This window comes from Erpetoichthys calabaricus, chromosome 2, assembly GCF_900747795.2.
Source record: "Erpetoichthys calabaricus chromosome 2, fErpCal1.3, whole genome shotgun sequence".
NCBI classification, from domain to species: domain Eukaryota; kingdom Metazoa; phylum Chordata; class Cladistia; order Polypteriformes; family Polypteridae; genus Erpetoichthys; species Erpetoichthys calabaricus.
This window is the reverse complement of record NC_041395.2, coordinates 281,492,759-281,514,197: the sequence shown is the minus strand read 5'-3', so window position 1 is coordinate 281,514,197 and position 21,439 is coordinate 281,492,759. Positions and strand designations below refer to the sequence as shown.

The following is a 21,439-nucleotide window of genomic DNA, read 5'->3' as shown; positions in this document are numbered from 1 at the left end:
CATGTCCTCCTTATGGCAGTAAGGAAGGCAGAGAGCTGTTGAATCTTGTTTTAGTTGAAGAATTAACTTGGAAACACCTATATCTAGTCAGGCAGGGTGGGAGGCAGGTACGATATCCTATACAGTCTATTATAAAAAAAAATCCTGGGAGGGAAAGACTAGGGAGACGAGACGTGATCTTCACGTGAAGATCACGGAAGACACTTAAAAGACCAGCAAGAGATAGGCCACAGAGCGTCTCGCGGGGACCTTAAACATGAGACTTTGTGCCAAGAGATTGACCCAGGACCGTCTTGTGGGGATGTAGAACATGAGATTCTTGCAAGACATACCCTACTTAGAACCAATATCAAATCAGACCAACACTCAGTTGTGTCAAGGCTTTGAGCACACACAGGTCCAGGGCTCTCAGCGCATATAAAGCGTATAAGGACAACACGTTATAGATAAAATGTCAACAACTACGCCAAGAAGAAAGAGCAGCGCGGAGAAAACAGACCCAAAAGTGTTGGAGAGAAAAAAATGCAAAAAAAGAAAAAGAATAATCTAGGTGCAAACACAGAAAATAAGGAAAGTAATAATCAGCCTGGAACAAGTGGAAGTGAAAAAAAAGCACATCCAATAGGGCTCAGAATTAAAAGACAAAGAGTAAAAGACAAAGTAGAACTTCATAAAGACATTCAAAAACGTTGGCACTGTACACATGCAGAGCAGGTTAGAGATTATGAAAGCAGTGGAATTCGAAAGGATCAAAAAAAAAACGTTGGCGCGATACACATGCCTAACTTGCTCCCAGCTCTTAAAACAACGACAAGCGACAAGCAAAACATGCAGCTCACCAGCAGCAGAAACCCAGCATGCATTCAGCTGCACCCCCCAATGACAACGTGAGCAGCGTTATACATCCTGCGAGAAAGAGATGTAACCACGCCCGGGGCTGTATTGTTTTTACAAAAGTTTTAAAGTAAAAGTGAAAAATAATGCATATGTAACAATTCCCATGAAACTAACAATCTCTTTAAATTGTATATCCGGTAAACCAAACCCGGGGGTGGGCGAGTGAAGAGAGCAGGGGGCAGAGCCCCCTAGTACAGTACTAAAATCAAAGTTCAATAAATGAGAAGAAGTCGAAACCATAATCAGCACTCTCAAAACACTCACAACTGAAACTGCAGCCTTCCATATTGAAAGATTTTTGACACAATTAGAGACTAAAGAATCTTCCGAACAACTAGCAGATTGCCATATCATGACATTTAAGGAAAGATCTACGAAACTACGTAACATTCCAGGAACAAAATTGAAAAATTAAATGAAAACTTATTAGCTCTGTTCTGACATGTAGAGACGTGATCATTTAAAGAGTGGGCTTTCAGATTTTAGCTCTTTAATGGCTATTTGATCTGTTTGTCATACCAATGAAGCTCATAAACTGAGTCCAATGGTCAAATAAGAATAAAAATGTTCTTTTTTTGTGCTTCTTGTTTACATTTTTTTCTGCCCTCATTCTGCGGGTTTTCAATTGCCCTGCAGGCTCTAATGTGAAATTCAGGATCAGAATTACTATGGAGAATGTCATTTCCAGCTGTACAGTTTTTGCATGGTTTGATTTTAGTAAATCATTGTTTTCATAAGTACAAGCCACCTTGTAACTTTAATTTATTTAAATAGTGAAATTCATACTTCTGCTAAACCAGACAGTAGAATTTTCTTTGGTTCATTGAGACATTGAGATATTTGGTGCAAGAACCATAAATGAAGGTAAATCCAAGCAGTGCGAAAAAGCTGCATAAAATCATGGGTGTTGTTATATAGTGTTAAAGTGAGATGTAACAAGTAACTATCGCCACACTTAAGAACCTAATAAAATTCAATTTCTACACTTAAGGGTGGGTCTACAATATGGCTAACAAAAGGAGCATTTGTGGCCAATTTTAAAGTGAACCTGAGAAGGATAGAAAAATGCTTTGTGCAAATTCAAACACACTACAGACAACAAACATTTTTGAAGAAACGCATTACAGATCTTTTTTGATTATTGAAAGTGTGTGCCACTTTGGCATGTAGGATTAGGATGTGCATATGGTGTGTGTGAGTGCTGTAGTGGATGGATGGGCATCCTTACTAGGATGGAGGGCAATTGCTTGGCTGACCGGGATGCCATGATGAGAGAAAATGGATGGATGGGTTGGCTGTCAGTACCTTTCCCAGTTGGGAGGCCATAGTGGAACGGCAGAGGATGTATGCTCCCCATGGTCATATGTTCCTCTGATACATGGGGTAGAAGCATTCCCCTGGTGGAGCTCCCATTTGTACACTCACAGGGTATGATGGGAGTTGTGGACCGGATGGTCGGTACTTGAATGCTGCCAGGGGGAGCTGGAGGGGATCATTGTCCATACCTGGTCTGGAAGTGCTTCCAGCGTGCAATGTTGTGGCACCAGAAGGGTTCCCAGGCCCCTTCAAAAAAAAAAAAAAAAGCCACTTTGTCTTTGTCAGGGAGATGGAAGGAGACAGAAAGGCATTTGATTTATTAGGCTGTGCTGTGTGGACTAATCTAAAGCCAGTCAAGATATTGTTATAAAATAAAATAACTTTGCTTAATTTGGAACTGTGTCTATGGCAGTTGTGTCTGTGTTCGGCCACAGTGGGTAAATAGTCACCATTTTCAGTGCTTTCACTCTTCAGTCTATTCAAGAACACATATTCACATTATGTTTAAGCATTCAAGCACCAGAAAAGGTTTTCATTGTTTATGTTAGTGTTTTGGAAAATGGATCAGATTACACTTTTGCATTGAATATATATTTTAAAACAAACAAAACTGCAAGGGAAAGCTTCAAGTCAGTCAGTCATTTTCCAACCCGCTATATCCGAACCCAGGGTCACGGGGTCTGCTGGAGCCAATCCCAGCCAACACAGGGTGCAAGGCAGAACAAATCCCGGCAGGGCGCCAGCCCACCGAAAGGGCACACACACACACACCAAGCACACACTAGGGACAATTTAGGATCGCCAGTGCACCTAACCATAACTTAATATCACAGATACTTACACATTTACCCATTCATACCTTCTGAGCCCGCTTTCCACTACAGGATTGTAGCAAGGAAAAGCTTGAATGGGACATCAGACATGCTTACTCTTTCTGGGCCAATATAGCGTTACTAGTTAACCTCATCCATTTATTTATAAAAAAAAGCAGGAGTACAACAGGAAATCCATGCATATAAAGTCCACACAGGCAGTGACCAGGCCTGAACCGATCCCATATACTGTGCAGCAGCATTAACCACTTTTCCACCATCCAAAGCAATAAGTATAATTATCTAATTTGTCTCTGCTGCTATTAAGGAGAAAGACAGTGTGAGTCAAGAAAACAAAAAAAAAACAGTATTGTTGAACCAGATGTTTTAATTGCAAAAAGTGTCACGTTTGCCTTATAGGAAAAATGAACACTTGGACTCAGCTCATTAAATCTGTCCTATTTTCAGCTTAGCTTTCAGATAATTCACATTACTTCCTCATGGATAATTGCTAAGACTAGGAAGCACAATCATATAACTCCTGCTCTTAAGTTGCAACATTTGCCTGAACGCCAATTCCAGATGTTCCTAGCATTCAAAGTTTTAGTTGGATTTGGTTCCTTTCACTTAAAAGAATAGTGTACATAACAGGCTGTATATTTTGATGTTTGTCTTCTAAAAATTTCAAGGATAAGAAAAACTACAGTGTAGGTCAAGCCCTTAGCTACAGGGCTCACAAGCTGTGAAATGGTCTGCCAGCTACTGTAAAGGATGCCCCGTCAGTCTCAGCATTTAATTCTAAGATAAAGACTCACTAGATTACCCAGAATTCCTTATTAGAATTGCTGATTAAGCGGGTCATATTGGAATATCTATTAGTTTTTTGTTGAAGATCTTAACAATCATTTTGGACACTTAATACCCCACTTCTCTTATCTCTTGCTGATGTCCTACTGTAATATTTAGTGCCACAACCTTTTTCCAACCTACTGTTTCCATCAGTAGAAACAGATGTCAGAGCAGTTGGGAATCTGATGATTAAATGTCAACCAACACAACGACAACAAAGTTTATACACTTGCAGATTTGAGCTTGTTCTTAAGACATTGTAGAAAACCTAGAAGGAGAAGGTCAGCTGTTTGTATCTGATCTTCAATGTGCCAGAGGTTTATTTTCTCTAGAAAGGTGAATGAGTGGAGTTTCTGTTTTCTTTTTAACCTCTTTGTCAACTGTCCATATCTTAATACTCATTTTAATAGAATTTTTGTTATCATAATACTACTTACATTTTAACAAAAGATATTAATCACTTTCTGTTCATTTCAGTATATGTATATAAAGATTGTAATATTATATACTTTACTATCATTGAAAAATATTTGCAAATATGTTTATGTGTGAAGTACTTAGTGAAGGCCACTGCCTAAAAATAACCTGAGCTGAAAAGGCAGAAACTAGTTTCTTCAGCAAATTAAGCTAGCTTTTATAAATTATTATTTAGAAAAAGAACTCATCCAAAGCATATTGAGACTTAATAATTACCACATGTTGAAAAAATTTTAACTCAAAGTTATTGAAGAAAATATCCATTCATTTGCATATAACATGGAATAGTTTAAATTTAATATGCTTAGTACTTAAACTAAAAGGCTTGCTCTAGGTGCTCAGCTGAAGAAAAATAATAAACAAAAGGTTAAATCCTTTGCTACCAGAGTGTTTAACTAATGATCCATAATGAACACACTAACCTTTTTTTTTATAGATTTCAGTTTTATGTCTTTCATTTTTTCTGAATTATTAATTCCACAGTCTCAGGTTATGTTTATTTATCATAATAGATCTGACACATTAAACACTAGATTGAATATTTGATTTATATTTTCTATTCTGCAGTGGACTGGCACCCTGCCCGGGGTTTGTTTCCTGCCTTGTGCCCTGTGTTGGCTGGGTTTGGCTCCACCAGGCCCCCGTGACCCTGTAGATAGGATATAGCGGGTTGGATAATGGATGGATGGATATTTTCTATTATTTATATATTCTAAACATGCCTAGTCATGATAAATCAAAATGTAAAGCATAATAGCAGCATATGGCTTTTTTCTCAGAACTTAAAATATTCCTGTTTTTATTAGATGATTTAACTACACTAAAATGGTATTAAAACAGAAGGAGACTTTTCAAATCTTGCAGTGCTACAGAGATGATAAAACCAGAAAATGTTTCATTATTGGTGCACATTTACAAGCTAACCAATATATGCTGTAAGAATATTTAGCCCAGCTCTTCTTCTCCATTTTAACTGTTAGACTGACTCACTGTTCATTTCAGGCCATTTAAAACTGATTATGGCATTAGTAATGGGTAGTCTGAAGATTATGTAAGTGTCTTGTACAGCTGCCAGATTGCTAGCATTTGGAAAGCTGATTAAACAAGTAAAAGCAGCAGAAAAATGTAACATTCAGGCTTCTTTGATTATGTAAATATAATGATATTTTACATTTAAATTTTCTGCAGTTTTTGTCTGCAGTATACATGTACTATATTTAAAAAACTGCAACTGTCGCCAGGTTAAGGAGATTAATCTGAGGTGAATGGATGAAAAGATTAATAAAATTGCTTAAACTGAGTCTTCCTAAATGTAACCGATGAATCACTTTACAGGCAGTAGCATCTACTGTAAATTTATTTTTGTTATAATTAATTTTAATCAGGTGGCCAAAACTATAACATCCCTTTTCAAAAGCAAAATATCAATAAATAGATATAATATATATTTATAGGGTAATAATATAATAAATAGTAGGTTTAGGTTTAGGTTTTGTAACCTAGGAATTATAATTAAACAAACCAACGAGGGACAGGAACAGATAAACAATAATCATTTATATGAAAAAAAGGAACAATAATAATCCCATAAAGATGAAAGAGATATTGTTCAAAAAGCCAGGAAACACTTAGAACAATACTCAGTGATTTCTAAATCTTAAATTTACAAAAACAATATCATAAGACACCTCCCATGACCCTGCTCAAGATGAAGCAAGTTTAGAAAATGGATGGATGGTTGGATAGAGTAGCATTAAGACCAAACCAGCAATAATAACTTCAACCATCAAGTACACCAAAAAATCAAACAAAGTAATGTGAATACAAACAAACATACAGAACCAAGCAAAGTATCTGTGCTACGGTATCTGTGCCACGCCCCTTATTTAAACTAAACAAGCCAATAAGGTCAAGGGGTACCAATAAAGAAAACTGAAGGTGCCAAAGAAGATGGGATACTGGCTGAGCGATAATCAAAACCTGACAGCTTTCAATGAGACTTCTCTATACAAGCCAAAGGATGCAAGAGACACTAGATGATGTATACAAAGACAAGAAACAAATTATCATCTAATATACAGAAATGCTACAGCATTATGATTTCTTACATTCTAGATCATTTAGTGTGTAGCTTTTATATAGAAATATTACCACAGAGTACAGATTGACCATCCTGGATTAATCCAGCTATACCAAATGAGACTTTTGGCTTTGGCTCCTTTCAAAAATAGGCCAGTAGCTCACTGCTATATTTTCTTTTATTTATATTTGCAAAACCCTTCTCTTAAAGCGTCCAATTTATTTTATATACCATACATTCCATGCTGTGTGTTTTAAATATAAGCATTTAACAGCTCCATAAAGTCCATCTTTATAGTATAGATCTTCTAAAATGTTTTAAATAACATATTTACTACTTGAGAAATGGTTAGCTTTATCCTGATACATTGCAATTATATCAATAGCACCACTGTATACCCTGCTCCACAAAATCTATGATTTCTAGTATACAAACATACAGGAAATGATCAGTTTGGGGCTTCAATGATTCATTTTATTTCTTTAATCCTTTTTTATATATTTTTTTCTGTCAGTGAGCCTTGCTATCTGTTTTCTAACTCCAAGATGGGTTGCTTATTGCTTGAGATAAACACTTAGAACCTATCCAGAGGTACACTGCATTACAGTATACACCTTTATGACATCCACTGAACATCAAATGCCCAATTTAACCCATTCATGGAAACATGCCAATAAAAATTATATCAGAATTAATTTATTCACATACAGTATTATTTCAATCTGCATATTCCAATACCGGCACAGGATTATGTGGAGCAAAGTCCATCCTGGCAGCACTGAGCTCAAGGCATAAATCAGCACTAGATGGCCTCTAATCCATCACAGAGCAAACTAATTCTCAAGGCTGAACATAATCTAGTGGGGTGTACTGCAGTAGCTGGAGATAAACAGACTCAGTGCAGTGCACACTTTTTTCATGTGTAGCTCCTGGATAATGGAATGAGCTGCCCACCTCCATTCTACGTTCTGACTCCCTCAGTGTCTTTAAGAAGCATTTGAAGACTACCTTGTTTAGGTTTTGTAACCTAGGAATTATAAGTAACTTGTATTTTTTATAAGTGCTTCACTTGCGGTGATCAGTTTTGTAACCATGTCCTGTAAAACTTGTTCCCAGACAGTCCCCTGGAATTCACACTGAAGTTTACTTGATAATGTTGACCTTTGTTGTAAGTTGGTTTGGATATATGTGTCTACTAAGCAAATACATGTAAATGTTAAACTCACACAGACATGCACAGATTATCCAAACTCTACAGTGACAGCGACCAGACTGGTAAACATACCCACACTAACCACTTTCTCAAAATGTATTACTTCTAGCCAGTCTTACCCCTTTGTTACCTTGCCCTTGCCAGTTGTTTCACTAATACTGGAAAGAAGGACAATGTCTTATATATCTACCACTCTACCTTCACGGTCTGCATATAATGGTTAAGATGATGGAGATGTCCAGTGATTTGAGGCAGCAGTGGTAACCACAGTCTCACCCCACAAAAAATTTACTCCACCGTAATATTTACATTATTCAAATCACCAGTTGCATTTTCTTGACATTTGCCAATTTTTTTGGTTTATAAACTGTATTTTCTCTCGATGCATGATGTAAAAAACATTTTTCCAGTACCTGTGTACCAAGTGGTCTCCAGCTGTCAAAGACACAAGAGAGAGAGAGAGAGAGAGAGGCACCATTAAAAAAGATCTACATGACATGCCAGTATGAGAGGGCAGGGGCCTCTAGGGAGTGGTAAGGTCTACACACATGTTGGAGCCCCAGAAGGGTAAAAGGGCAGTAGCACTTGTCTGGGAGAAAGCTCTACTTCTCTCATTATACAAAGAATGCTAAGGGTTGGCTGATAAGAGGTTGAAAGACCTCCAGGATAGCAATGGCAGCACTAGTCAGGGAAACTACAATTTGTTTTTCAAACCAGAGCAACCTTGTGGGCGACTGACAAGAGGCCAACACTTTCCTAACAGAAAGGCAACAACATTACAAGTAGAGGTGAGGGATCACATATCTCTGTTTAGGGAATAAGCAGCTGACACAGGAGGTCCAGCCTCCTAAGAGCAATTGAAGGTTTAGGCCCCATCCACACTACCACGTTTTCATTTTAAAAATACACACATTTTTCTATGTTTTCGCCTTTTGTCCACATCACCCCATTGTTTTTGACCCCTAAAAACGAAGACTTTTAAAAATGCTCTACTGGTGTGGTGTGGACAAGCGAGAACAGAGTTTTCCAAAAATGATAATTCCGCTCTGATTGGTTCATGCTTATTTCATGGTCCTTTCCCTGATTGTGCTCATTACATCTCATTTATGGACTGGTCACCCTACACTGAAGATAAAAACATTTTCAAATATAGCGGGCACAACAGAATTTCTTTACAAGGAGTTTGTTGTGCTGGTTACCTGAATGCATCTAAATTGCATTTTGTAAAGTCTGAATCCTATATACATGCGTAAAAAGGCTAAATATTTACTGGCAGCTATAGTTTTGCAATAAATCTCCCAGGGTGAGCGGCGCTACCACTGTAGTGAAAAATTCACAGCCCCATGAAAATCAGATTGTAAATAACTCAGTTGAGTGTCTGTAGTCAATGTTTATTGCTTAAACTTAATCTGTTCAGTAAGGAGGTGTTCATTCCGCATCAAAATTAATATGAAAGCTTTGGTCTGCAGAAGTCGCACAGCTCCCCAAACCCGACACAGACAGACGCAGGACACAGCTTCAGCACACACATTTTTCTTTTCATCTCTTTCTCTCTCTCTCTCCTTCCACCTCCACTCCTCCCTGCAAGCTTCATCTCCCTTCCACTTGACTCTGGCACCTGGAAACTCTTTTTAAGCTGCACCTGGGACTGTTCCAGGTAGCTCATTAGCAAGGTCTGGAATCACTCTAAGGTGTGGTGAAAATCCAAAGTAGGACTCTGCAGCTTCCGCAGCTCCCCCTCAAGTCACCCATGGAACTGAATAGGGCTACAGCGAACTTCATCTCCCAGCGTGCCCTGTGGGAATCCTCTAGCGCCCCAGGGGAGACAATGCCCAAGCCTCGCTCTCTCTCTCCACGGGTCCTTCCACAATATTGGCATCTGAGCCGGGCAGGGCCCCTGGCCATCTGTGACAAGGCACTTAATGAAGTAGATTGCAGGACAATGAAGAGCATGGTGTAATGAAGTGAAGATATAGACACTCACACACATATTTATTTATTTCCTATAATGAGTTACTTTTATAAATGTTGTTTGGTACAAAATGTGCTCTGATTGCCATTGACTTCTTATGATCATCTCATGAATGAACATAGAACTAAACGCTTTACTTTTTTAGTGTCACTTTAACATTTGCTGTGTTTTCATTTAATGACAAGACGACTGCCGCCAGTTCTGAAGACTGTTACTTTCAACTGCAATTAGCAGATTGACGTGACACAGCAGCAATTCACTGCAGGTCCTTAAAGAACTTCCAAGGCTTTGAAGTTTTCACAGAGTTTCTCAGAGTTTGCCGCCGATGTGCTCTTGCCCAGTGTAGGCAGGTATATGTTATATGCTTTTTCCAGTTTTTTAGTATGGATTGGGATCCTTTGGTAAATGATGTGAAAACTCTGCTCTTAAATGAAAATGTGGTAGTATGGATGTAGCCTTAGAGTTTCAGAAATGTCATGAACTGTTAAGAAAGGGGTTATAGTCTTGAGTCTCTGTAGTATAACTGAGGCCTCTCTGACCTGTGAAGGAGTTGAGAGGCATTGACTGCAAGAGGTTCAAAGCTAGCTTTGGTTGGCATATGTTATGTTTGGAGTTGGTAAGAGAGAATGGAGGAAACATCACTACCTGGAATAAAGCCCAGGATTGTGTTTTTTGAAGAGGCAAGATGTTTTAATGTCACTAGGTGGACAAGAGTAAGACTTCACTGGTGGAATGAGGTCAAAACACATGCAGATAGGCCCAGCGTGGCAGCAGCGCTTTGTTTTGACAGCTGTTTACTTTACATACATTCTCTCATTTGTGAATTCCTTTCTTGTGTGGTTGTTCAAATAAACACAAACATTTTGTTACATCTTTAAAATTATTCTGTGAATGGATCATTAGTACGTGGATAACCTTTCCAGTTACTCGTGTCAGAAACTGCAATTGTTGCATTTGAATTCTCCCTTCCATCTGAAAGATTCCTAATGTGTCCTAATGAAATGGTTACCTTTGTTGCATCACCTGTCCTGGATTTGGGGTTTAGATTCCACTCCAATGACCTCCTGCATGCAGCTGCCACATACAGCATTTCCCATGTCCAGAATTTTGGCATCAGATCCCACCCTAATGACCTCCTGCATGCAGCTGGCATATATTTCCCAAGTGGGTGCAATTTTCTCTGGGTACTGATTTGGAGCTAATACAGCACAGCCAAAGCAACATTTGGCCTTGTATCGGACTAATCAGATTTGGAAAATGAATAACTAAAGTCACTTGCTTAAAAGAGTACTGTTTTGATGCGACTGTGATTACCAGAAACATCAGATGGACAGCAGTCATGATACAGAAATTATTTCAGTTTGATTTATAAAAGGGGTGCCTACCCATTTCTGCCATTCACTTTGAGTACCTGAAATTTAGGGTCATGGGAATGGGATCTGGTATCTGGTGTAAGGCAGGAAACAACTCTGGATGGGGCCAATTTAGAGCCACTAATCAACTTAATTTGCTGCTAAACAGCTTTCCATATACTATAGTTAACAAGATGATACATTTGACAATTAGACGATAATGATCATTTTGCTTTTTCATGTAAATACTTCAAAGATAACAGTCATTCAGCTACATAAGTAATCAGTGATAACAAATACTATATATGGGAAACATAACCACTATATCTGTAATGCTTAGAGGATGCCTTGAACCCGTCTTCAGGCTTAAAATCAATTGTTACACAGGGTTTCAGAAGACATTTGCTAAATCTACAACAAGGTTTTCTCTATAAACTTAAATTTATCCTGCTATTAAAAAATGCTGGAATCAACATCTAGGAGGGCTCAGCTGACATTTTTGCATAATTTATTTTTTATTGTGTTTATCATTTTAAAGCATATCATTTCCTTGTGTATATTTTAATAGTGATTAAAGTTCAAGATATTTTGGCTGTTTTTATTTTCTTGACCTGACCTAGCAACATATCCTAGGATCTGATTAATTGTGCAGGAAAAAACAAGATATTAGTCTAAATTCCCACTCATTATCTGACGCTGAACAAATGCTACAGCCTGTTAGTCTGTGTACTGCTACAGATCTTTAGAATGTACATGATTTATAATATTGTCATGAAATCTCTGATATTGTCATGGTATTAACTGCAAAAGCCACTGCAAGGTTCAAGAAAATGCTGGACGTAGGAATGAATGGAGATGAACTAAAAGAACTTACCAGTGAATGTCTGTTGTGTCTACTGAATGTAACTGTTACATCATCTATAAATACAGTGTGTTATATGACATACCTTAAAGACGTTGTTCTCTAATGTTTAGTTTTATTTATCTAATCTTCTGGATGAATCCAATTATAGGGTTCTAGGAAGATGAGGTCTATCTCAGCAGAATAATTACAAGGGTTTTAGTAATTTTTAAACACCTTCATATATTCTGTTATTAACAAATAATTTTCACCTCAACTGCCCAATCCCTAACTTGTATAATCAGAACTCCCTTGACTATCCCTACAGACTCATAGTGGGGCCAATTACATTAGCCTCAATAAATAAAGAAATATATTGTGCTTTCTCATTATGCTTATGTATAAAAATGCTGAAAACCTTCTCCTATAGGACATCATGCACATCAGTGTGTCTCTCTGAGTGGAGACTGCTGTCATATCAATAGCAGATTTTACCAAAGTAAGACACAGCGCCTAAGTTGTAGTAGTAGGGCACCTTTGTAATCACCTCATGAACACCATGGTTTACTCCTTAATTAAAGGGAAAAAGCACTATCACACATGTGTCCTTAGGAGGAAGATGAATGGACCAAATGAAGGCAATTCAACGCCAGGCCAAGGGGTGGCAGGGTACATTAAATCTGTTATTTCTGCAGACCAAAAATGGGAAATTCTGCCTGATTCAACCTCGACAATGCCAATTCCAGTTCCGGCCCCAAGAAAGATGTCACTTCCGGTTCTGGCCCTCAAGAATGACGTCACTTCTGGTTCCGGTCCTCAAGAATGACGTCACTTCTGGTTCTGGTCCTCAAGAATGACGTCACTTCCGTGTCTAAACTTAATGACATCACTTCCTTTAAAGGCCTTTAGTTCAATTCAGTTCAGTCTGGAACTCCAACTTATGCACATCAGTGCCAATTTTCATAAACTTTTGCAGCCAGGGACAATATACGGGTGGCTGCCCCAAACCTTTTTGTGTGTCGAGGCTGGTTCTTCACAGCACTTAGTAATGTTATTAAGATTGAAAAGTTGGTTTTGTGTTGTGAATAGAAGTGATTCTTTTAAAACTAAACTTACTCCATGCAACAAGTTTTTTTTTTTGTGCATACTCATTTAATAATTCAGGATGTTGGTGCATTAATATTATTTACACATATCTGTGATGTTATAATACTTTGAATCTTGGACAGGTGGTAAATTTTGAATGACAAAAAGCAAACTGATAAACTTGTGTTTCACTATTGCTTTCTTTCTCTTACCTTACAGATGCTGTAGTGTGTTCCACAAATGTAGCCTTTCATTCGATTACTGTCAAATACTCACAGTGTATGATATTCACCCCCAGCCACAATGAAACGTGTCAGGAATCAGCATGTGTGTTTTTAAATGGGGAGGAGGAACAGAGAACATTCCATGCTTTAAAACTAACTTTCAGGTAGAAATGCTATATTTCATACTCTGTTATCAAGTTCTACTGCTGTCCATTTTCAACAGATCTGTCACTGGCGAAAAGACAGCTTATAAGCTGTCTATAAAAGGAATGTAATGATGTGCATCTGAGACCAGAATTATGAATGATAACTTTATTAAACTGCACTCCCTTGAACCTGTGCTCTAATTTACTGATGGATTATTGGATATAATTTTACCATGTAAATAAATTAATTTAAAATTTTATTTTGGGAAGTTGTCAATAATTAAGCTTTAACTACTTTATAGTCTTGTTATTTTAGCTTTATTCAAAACAGAACTGAGTCATAAATGTGAAGAAAAATCAATGGTTGTGTAAAGCCTTGATAGCAGAGAATGGAAGTTAGACAATACAAAGAAAAAGATGAAAGACAGAAGAATTCAGGACCAAAAAGAGAAAAAAAGCCTATTATTGATAAAAGAAGTCCATCTATCTGCTGATATAATAAACTAAAGCCAATGGTGCACGACAAAGGATATGTCAGACTTGCGAACCACAATTGCTGATCTTGTCACCAGAAGATGTCAGAATATGCGACTAGAAATTGCACAGCATGACAAATTACATGACTCTGTTGCAACTTTCCAGTGCAATTTCGCATTTCCAAAGTATTGCAAGCTTGCCTCTTTTATGGACGGCCAATGGCATGTTGTCTGACTGAGCTGGTTTTGTACAAATGGCTTTCCTGTTACGATGACTTCAGCTGCAATTTCCGTCTTTTTTTTCCCATTGTGTCATAGTACGTAAAACCTGAGAATTCAAAAAGACGAGTCTCTCTGCAAACCTGCAAAACTACATAAAAGCAATACAAGCATGAAGAAAATGCAAGCTTAGTGTTAACAGGACGCCTCAAGCCTGAAAACGGACATCATACCACTCTACATCAGAGGGGACCCTGTGGAGAGGGAGTCAGACTTCCGCTTCCTGGGAGTCTACATCATGGAAGACCTGTCCTGGGGTTTGAACACAGCTGAGCTGGTGAAGAAGGCTCAGCAGAGGCTTTATTACCTGAGAGTCCTCAGGAAAAATAACATCTCTCAAAAACTGCTGGTGTCCTTCTATCGCTGCTCTATCGAGAGTATCCTGTGCTACTGTCCCTGAGTGTGGGATTCAGCGCAGAGGAAAACACTTCAGCTGATCATGAAGACTGCCCAGCAGATCATCAGCTGCTCTTTACCCTCTCTGGATGAACTGCACAGCTCTCGCTGCCTCAGGAAAGCAGAAAATATCTTAAAAGACTCCTCACACCCCGCTCATGACATGTTCCAACTGTTGCCATCAGGCAAAATATATAGGAGCATCAAAACAAAGACTAATAGACTGAATAACAGTTACTACCCTGTTGCTATTAGGGCACTGAATGCCACCTAATCACCTCCAATGAAGCTGTGCAATAGATGCCATCTTGTGCAATAGTGTTCATGTGCAATTAAGGTCTTATGTTGAAAGTTTGTGTTCTACCTTATTTATTTTTATCCTTTCTTATCCTTTTGTAATTATATTTATTTATATTTTGACACTGCAGGGACTGCACCTAATACTATTGTATTTGTTACAATGACAATAAAGATATTCTCATTCTGATATTCTGATTCTGAAATATGCAGCGCCTTCTGACATTTATCTGAAGGACACAGGATAATTGATACATTTTCAGCATGAACCACTTAAGCTGAATAAATACCAAGACGTTCCTTCAGTGCTATCTAAATTTATAAAGTTGATTTCCAAGAGTAATAGTGCCCAAAAACCTAGTGGTTTTGTACACTTTATGATAGTAATGTCATGTTAGTTCAGATGAAAGTTACAATAATTATCATCTCACTTTATCTTCCAGAATCACTTTTCTTGGTGAGAGTTGTGGCTCAAAAATTATTTTAATAATAAAAAATTCTGAATTAGTATAAGCCACCCTAATTTGGGGGTGTTCATAAGAAATGTAATGATTTTCTTCATGAGGTAGAATTATATAACAAAGTAGAACATATTGAAATATTAAAATGTTTCCATCGGTTTAAATGTGTAAAGTCTAAGAATTCTTGTTTGTCACAGAAATTTGTCAACTTTCACCCTCTAATTGAGGTCCATAGTGAATGAGATCCCTAGCAAGGGATCAAAAATCAAAAGTAGACATACTTGTAATCACTGACCTTGAAATATTCTAAAACAATTCCCCACATGCTTGTGTTTGAAATTTATTATGGTTTAACCATCTTGGATTGGCACTTAGAGGGCTAAGACCCTTTGATAATATCAAAGATATTATCATATTCGTGATCAACAGCCTTGAAAATAGCATAAAATGACTCTCCACCTGCCTATATTACCAAACTTATCTTTTCTATGTTTTGTGAAAAGGAGTAAATTTGACTGATCATTTTCCAGTAGGGGGTGAACCCCTGGGGTCAGTTTTCATGGCAGGCACAGCTTCAAGTTGTTCTGATTATTTTTGCTGAATTCAACTTTTCAGCATAACTCTTCAATTATTACTCTTTATCATAAAGGAATAATTTCCTTTACAAAATACAGACCAAAAATGGCCTGAAGAGGAGGGATTTTTGGGTGTAGATGGTCAAAAATAGGAAGGAATCCCAAAAAGATCAACATCTTGTGTAACTAAACATCAAGATGCATCAAATGGTATTTGTGGGGGTATTCTTGTACCAGTGAGTCAGGAGAAAATGGACAAAAAAAAAAGTTAAGTTTAATTCTCATAAACATAATATTGCATACAGTATAATACTACTTATTTGTAAAATCGATTGCTATTGTATGCTAAAATGAAAGAATACATTTTAAAGGGTTTTATAATTAAGTACAGCTGACAACACAACCAAAACAGTGTAGTCTAACTGCTACAGCTTGACATACAGTGGTATGCTTGAAGGTCAATAAACATTTTGACCTGAAAGTCTTGGGCAGCACATTTACATTTATTTATGGAGCTGTAGCTTTTATCTAAATTGACTCAGTTGCACAACTGTTTACATCTGTTCTTACCTAACAGGATTTCCAGGACTGAGCTGCTGTAAACTGGAAAATATCCTGCCTGACGGCCAACTGAGCAAAGCAGGAACCAGATCAGAATAAGACACACCACCCCATTGCAGAATGTATCACTTACAATGGGCCAGTTTACTGTACCAGTGGATAGTCACACAGTCAGCCAGCAATGGGAACGGAACTTAGCAAAGTCATCATCTGCAGTTCAGCACCATAAAGTCACACTGCCCTGCCATTTTAGTAAATGTGAACACTGTAGTACATATGCATTTGTTCAAGATCATATTCCTCAGAAGTAAAGCATTGTACCTATTAGCAGCCACTAGCCAGATAATGAAGCATCTGAAAAGCAAATCTAGGAATTTGGCTGACTAGTTAGCCCATCAGAAATAAGTAATGAATCTTTTATCATAAAAATAATTTAAGTACTTACTACTATTTTATACAGGTATGTTTACTTTAATAATGTCAACATTTCACTGACTTTCAATTGCATTGCTGTATAATTCAAGCAGAAATGAAAATGACAGTTTTTCCACTTCTTTTTTCATTGTGAGACAAAGAAAATGTTAGATATAAAAGAAACAGTGTGTGGATGTTTAACTGTACAGCTAATCACACAACTAAAATTTACAGTGTTGAATATCCTTTGATCTTTTGGCCATAGTCCAAACTATCTCATTAATAACCATCTTGTAAGAGCACAGTTAAGCTCAACAAATATCTTGGGAAGGAAAATGAAAAGAACAGCAAAGCTACAGAGCAAACCCCAAAATAAGTTGATTTGGGTCTGTCTGTCTCTCTCTCTCTACTGTATCTCTTTCTGAGTATGTCCCAGCTCTATAAATCTCTGAGACGAGCATTCCTTTTCAGAAATGTAATATGTGCTACCACAAGTGAGCTCAGCCAGCATTGTTGCCATGTTACATTTCCTGGACCACTGGTTCAAATCCCAGCTGGGGCTTCCTTCTCTGTTAAGTTAGCATGTTTTCTCTGTGCATGCTTGCCTTTTTCTCTCAAGACTGTGGCTTCCTCCCACAGTCCAAAACGGATGGTGTTAGACTAAATAGTAACTCTAAACTGGCCTTGTGTGAGTGTGTCCTGCAAGGGACTGGCTTCCCATCCAAGAGACCATTTTTGCCAGAATAAGCAGGAAGAAGCAGGCTTAAAACACGGATGGATAATATGACAGAAACCTGGCACATGAGTGCTTAAAAGAGTTTTAGAATGATTCTAGGTGACAATGAAATATGTGATTAGATATGAAAAAGTGTGTAATGACATATTTTAGAATACGTGAGAGGACGTTTATTGATTTTCATACCTTCCAGCTGGTTTTTTTTTTCTTCTTCTTTTTTAAGAAAGGAAGCACTTCCTATACCTATTCTAAATTTTCTTTCTCAACAAAGTCACCGACAGAATGAAGCTGACCACAAATAATGTGAAAAGGAAACCCCAAAAAAATTCCAAGACGCTCGGTCAGCTTGTTTTTAAACATCAGCAAAAAATCTGCAGTGGTCTTACCCACTACGTATAAATATATGAACATAAACTTCAAACCGGAGGTCAGCCGCAATAAAAGTTTCTTTGATCTTTTTAATACCCATTGAGAGCACCTAACTCGGTAACAAACACTAGCACTGTGTTGTCAGCCTTAGGTGTAGACAAATAATAATAACAATCCACCCTTTTTTGCAGTCCGTTTACTTCACTTCACCGCCATGGTTTGGTGGAAGCCATCCTCTAATTCACAAAGCGGGACCTTATGCCTCACGCAGAAGACAAATCAATTGAGAACCTAAACCTACCTAAAGCTGCAAACTAATTATGCAAAAATAGCGGCGATAAAGAAATAAAAAGCGGAATCTCTTGTGTAACGCGCTGCCCTCTCGCAAATACGCTGCTGCTCGCCCCGATTCGCTAGGCACACAGCTGGAGCAGCTGCGGCATCCCAGTGAAATCCAATCCGTCTCTCCTGCTTTGTCGCCGTGGGGGTTGCGCTAGATTCCTTGAGTCACTACAGTAGAAAGCACAACGCATCCTTTTCAGCAGGCAAACAAAGAAAACATGCTGACACGAAGACTTTATCTAAGTAACCCTAAAACAATAGATGCGGACTCCTTTCTCTGCTTTTCTTGGCACTTTTTGACGGTCTTCTGCGCTTTACTGCTCATTCTCCTACGCATACAGATAACAATTACGGGACACACAAAGCGCCAGCTGGAATAAGCCCCGAACAATCAAGTTTGCATTCTTTAACGCACGTTAATAAAAACAACAACAACAGAACGTATCGCAATAAATTCACTTTGTAGTTTCTCCACCAAAGTTGAAGCCAACGATCCGCCCAGCCCCGGTGGCTCCAAGACCACGAGCAGTGAAGAGTAAATAAATGGCAGTAAATATGACAGAGGCTTACTTGTCCAAGACGAAGTACAGGTCGAAGATCCCTTGGCAAGACCGCTCTTCCTTGCCTTCTTCCACGATGTCCGCCCGTGCCACGCAAAGCGAGAACATCACGATCCCTGCCAGAGTCAGGGCGAGAGGCACGCTACTCCGAAAGCTCGCCATTTTTATTTTCCAGACAGTTCAGAGCCCCCCAAAAGCACAGCGGCGCAGTTCAGTGGTTTTTCTCGTCATCTCCGAAAAGCTTAAGCTGAGGGCGGCTTTATTTATTTATTTAATTTTTTACCCTCCCCGTGTGTCTAGCTGTAAACGTCAGCTTCACACCGCTGTACGTGACGCTTTCTTTATCCCACTTATGAGACACTCAAGGCTGGAAGAAGAAAGCGAGGCATCATGCCTCTTCTGCAGAAAGAGGAAACTACTTCCCTTTTCCGGAGAAAAAAAATAAAAACTCCCAAATTCTGGGTGCGCATAAGCAACAGATAATAAATAATCCTGCTCACTTTGGTTTGGGCATATGGCTTGGTATGCAGACTTTAATCGGGAATGCTTTGACATCCGTACGCAGAATTTTAACACGGAGCGCAGTTAAACTCTCATTTTCAGATGATCTTAACCAATATAATTAATATCTAAAAGCAAACAACAAATAAGAAAACTAAGGAACGTCTACCACCACCATGCACTGTGCCAAATCCTAAACGAAAAAAATAATGTAAGCAAGCAGCAGCCAACATCTTTATTTATTTTCTAAACTCTCATTTTTTCCAGCACAGAACGAGCAGCAAAGTAGCCGGAGCCAATTCTGTGAGCATCTGGAGCAAGGCATGACCTTCCTTGGATGGATGGCAGTCATTCTGAAAGCACGCGTTCCAAAACAAGCAGTTGATAATTTGCACACAGCAAGTATAAAAAATAAAAAAGACAATATCTAAATGTTAAAAAAAAAAAAAAAAAAACTCCATACAGGAAGCACTCTAGTCGATATTTATGTTACTTGCATGCTACTTACAGAGTCCTTTGATTCTTTATCCATTCAATTTCAGACTCACAAAATTTATCAACGGGTTGCTGGGGGTCACAGCTTAGACGTATACTGTCTGGAACTAACCCTGGCCGGGATATCAGTCACGTGCTGTGTCTACATTCTACCTTATATAAAATAGAGAAACGCTGTGAGGTAACCGCTTTCAATGTTTTTCTTTTTATTGTAACTTGTATTCACAAGAGAATTCATATCAGTACACATACGCACACATAATGGTTAACAGTATACATACCCCACAAAAAGTAGATCCATTAACACTATGTACATAACATCAGGCATCCTCAGTAACTGATAAGGGACCGATTTAGAACCTGCTATTAACCTAACACGTACTTTTTCGGCAGGTGGTATAAGAAACCCCGAAAACTCTAAGAAAACCGTCAAGTAGACATGGAGAAAACCCACGAACTCTACAAAGGTTTCCACAGAGTCCTTAATTACGATTATTATTGCAATATATCTGAGAAGTGTAATAAATAATATATTTAATGACCATTATTATGCTTTAAAATCCAACCATTATCCAACCCGCTATCTCCTAACTACAGGGTCACGGGGATCTGCTGGAGCCAATCCCAGCCAACACTGGGCGCAAGGCAGAAAACAAACCCCGGGCAGGGTGCCAGCCGACCGCAGGGCACACACACCCGGAACAATTTAAGATCGCTAATGCACCTAACCTGCATGTCTTTGGACTGTGGGAGGAAACTGGAGCAAACCCACACAGACACGGGGAGAACATGCAAACTCCACGCAGGGAGGACCCGGGAAGCGAAAACCGTTTTTGAACCTCTATTATTTCTTGATATAGGTGGCGAATCTACATCTAAAAATAACGTTAAGCTATATTTTTTTGGAAACCAATTCAGTAATGGCCTACATCTAGTACATAATTAAACCAGAATTAGCCATGTTTTAAAAAACGCACCAAACAAAGAAAAAAATGCACGACTTGCTACAGGGAACATAGTTTTCTTTGAATTAATCAAAATTACATGGATATTTAATACTTTTCTTTGTATTTATATAAGATAAATTTGTATATTTTACCTTAAGCAGGTATACTCAAGTTTCACGTTAGTGTTTAGACAGTCTTTACATATAACGATTTTGAATGAATTACGGCTGACATAATTATGAACCCTGGGCGTACGCTTAACGATAACAAGCATTAACTGTCTCCAATGTTTAAATAAACTGGTGGCACAGTGGTTAGCGAGTTGTGTCTCACAGTTCCATACCTCCTGGTAAGATGAGCGTTTAAACATTTAATTGGTACTTCTCTGGCAAAATAATCTGTGCTGGTAACTGGAAATTTATCGGTTTGAGTGCCAGAAGGAATGCTTCTCTGTTGGACTCCCTGAGAAGAGTCCTTCACCTTGCCTTGTGCAGACCATTGCGGACCCTGCGCTCGCACCCCAAGCTTCTCTCTTCGTGTGACTCTGAAGAGTAGGTGGGGGTATACGAAAAAAGGCACATGCATAATGCAAGAAACTTTATATGGCAATGAAGTTAATATTTATCATATGGTCATGTATGAATGTCTACTGTAGATCTGTAAGCAGCGTTTCCGCGACGGTTTGACGCAGTGTATGGATTAGTGCCCACTTTGCTTCCAGTGTTGCCGGACAAACAACCCAGAAATGCATACGCTGGTCAGAA

The 21,439-nt window shown here is 38.4% G+C and overlaps 1 protein-coding gene across 1 annotated transcript in view; it reads right to left on the bottom strand.

Annotated features, from left to right (window-relative positions):
- antxr1c (ANTXR cell adhesion molecule 1c) overlaps positions 1 to 19,138 on the bottom strand; it is a 174,897-nt gene extending 155,759 nt beyond the window's left edge. The window contains 1 exon segment of the mRNA XM_028795639.2: positions 18,743 to 19,138. Within this exon segment, the coding sequence (XP_028651472.1) occupies positions 18,743 to 18,894 (152 nt within the window). The 5' untranslated portion in view covers positions 18,895 to 19,138.
- Between the last annotated feature and the right edge of the window lie 2,301 nt (positions 19,139 to 21,439).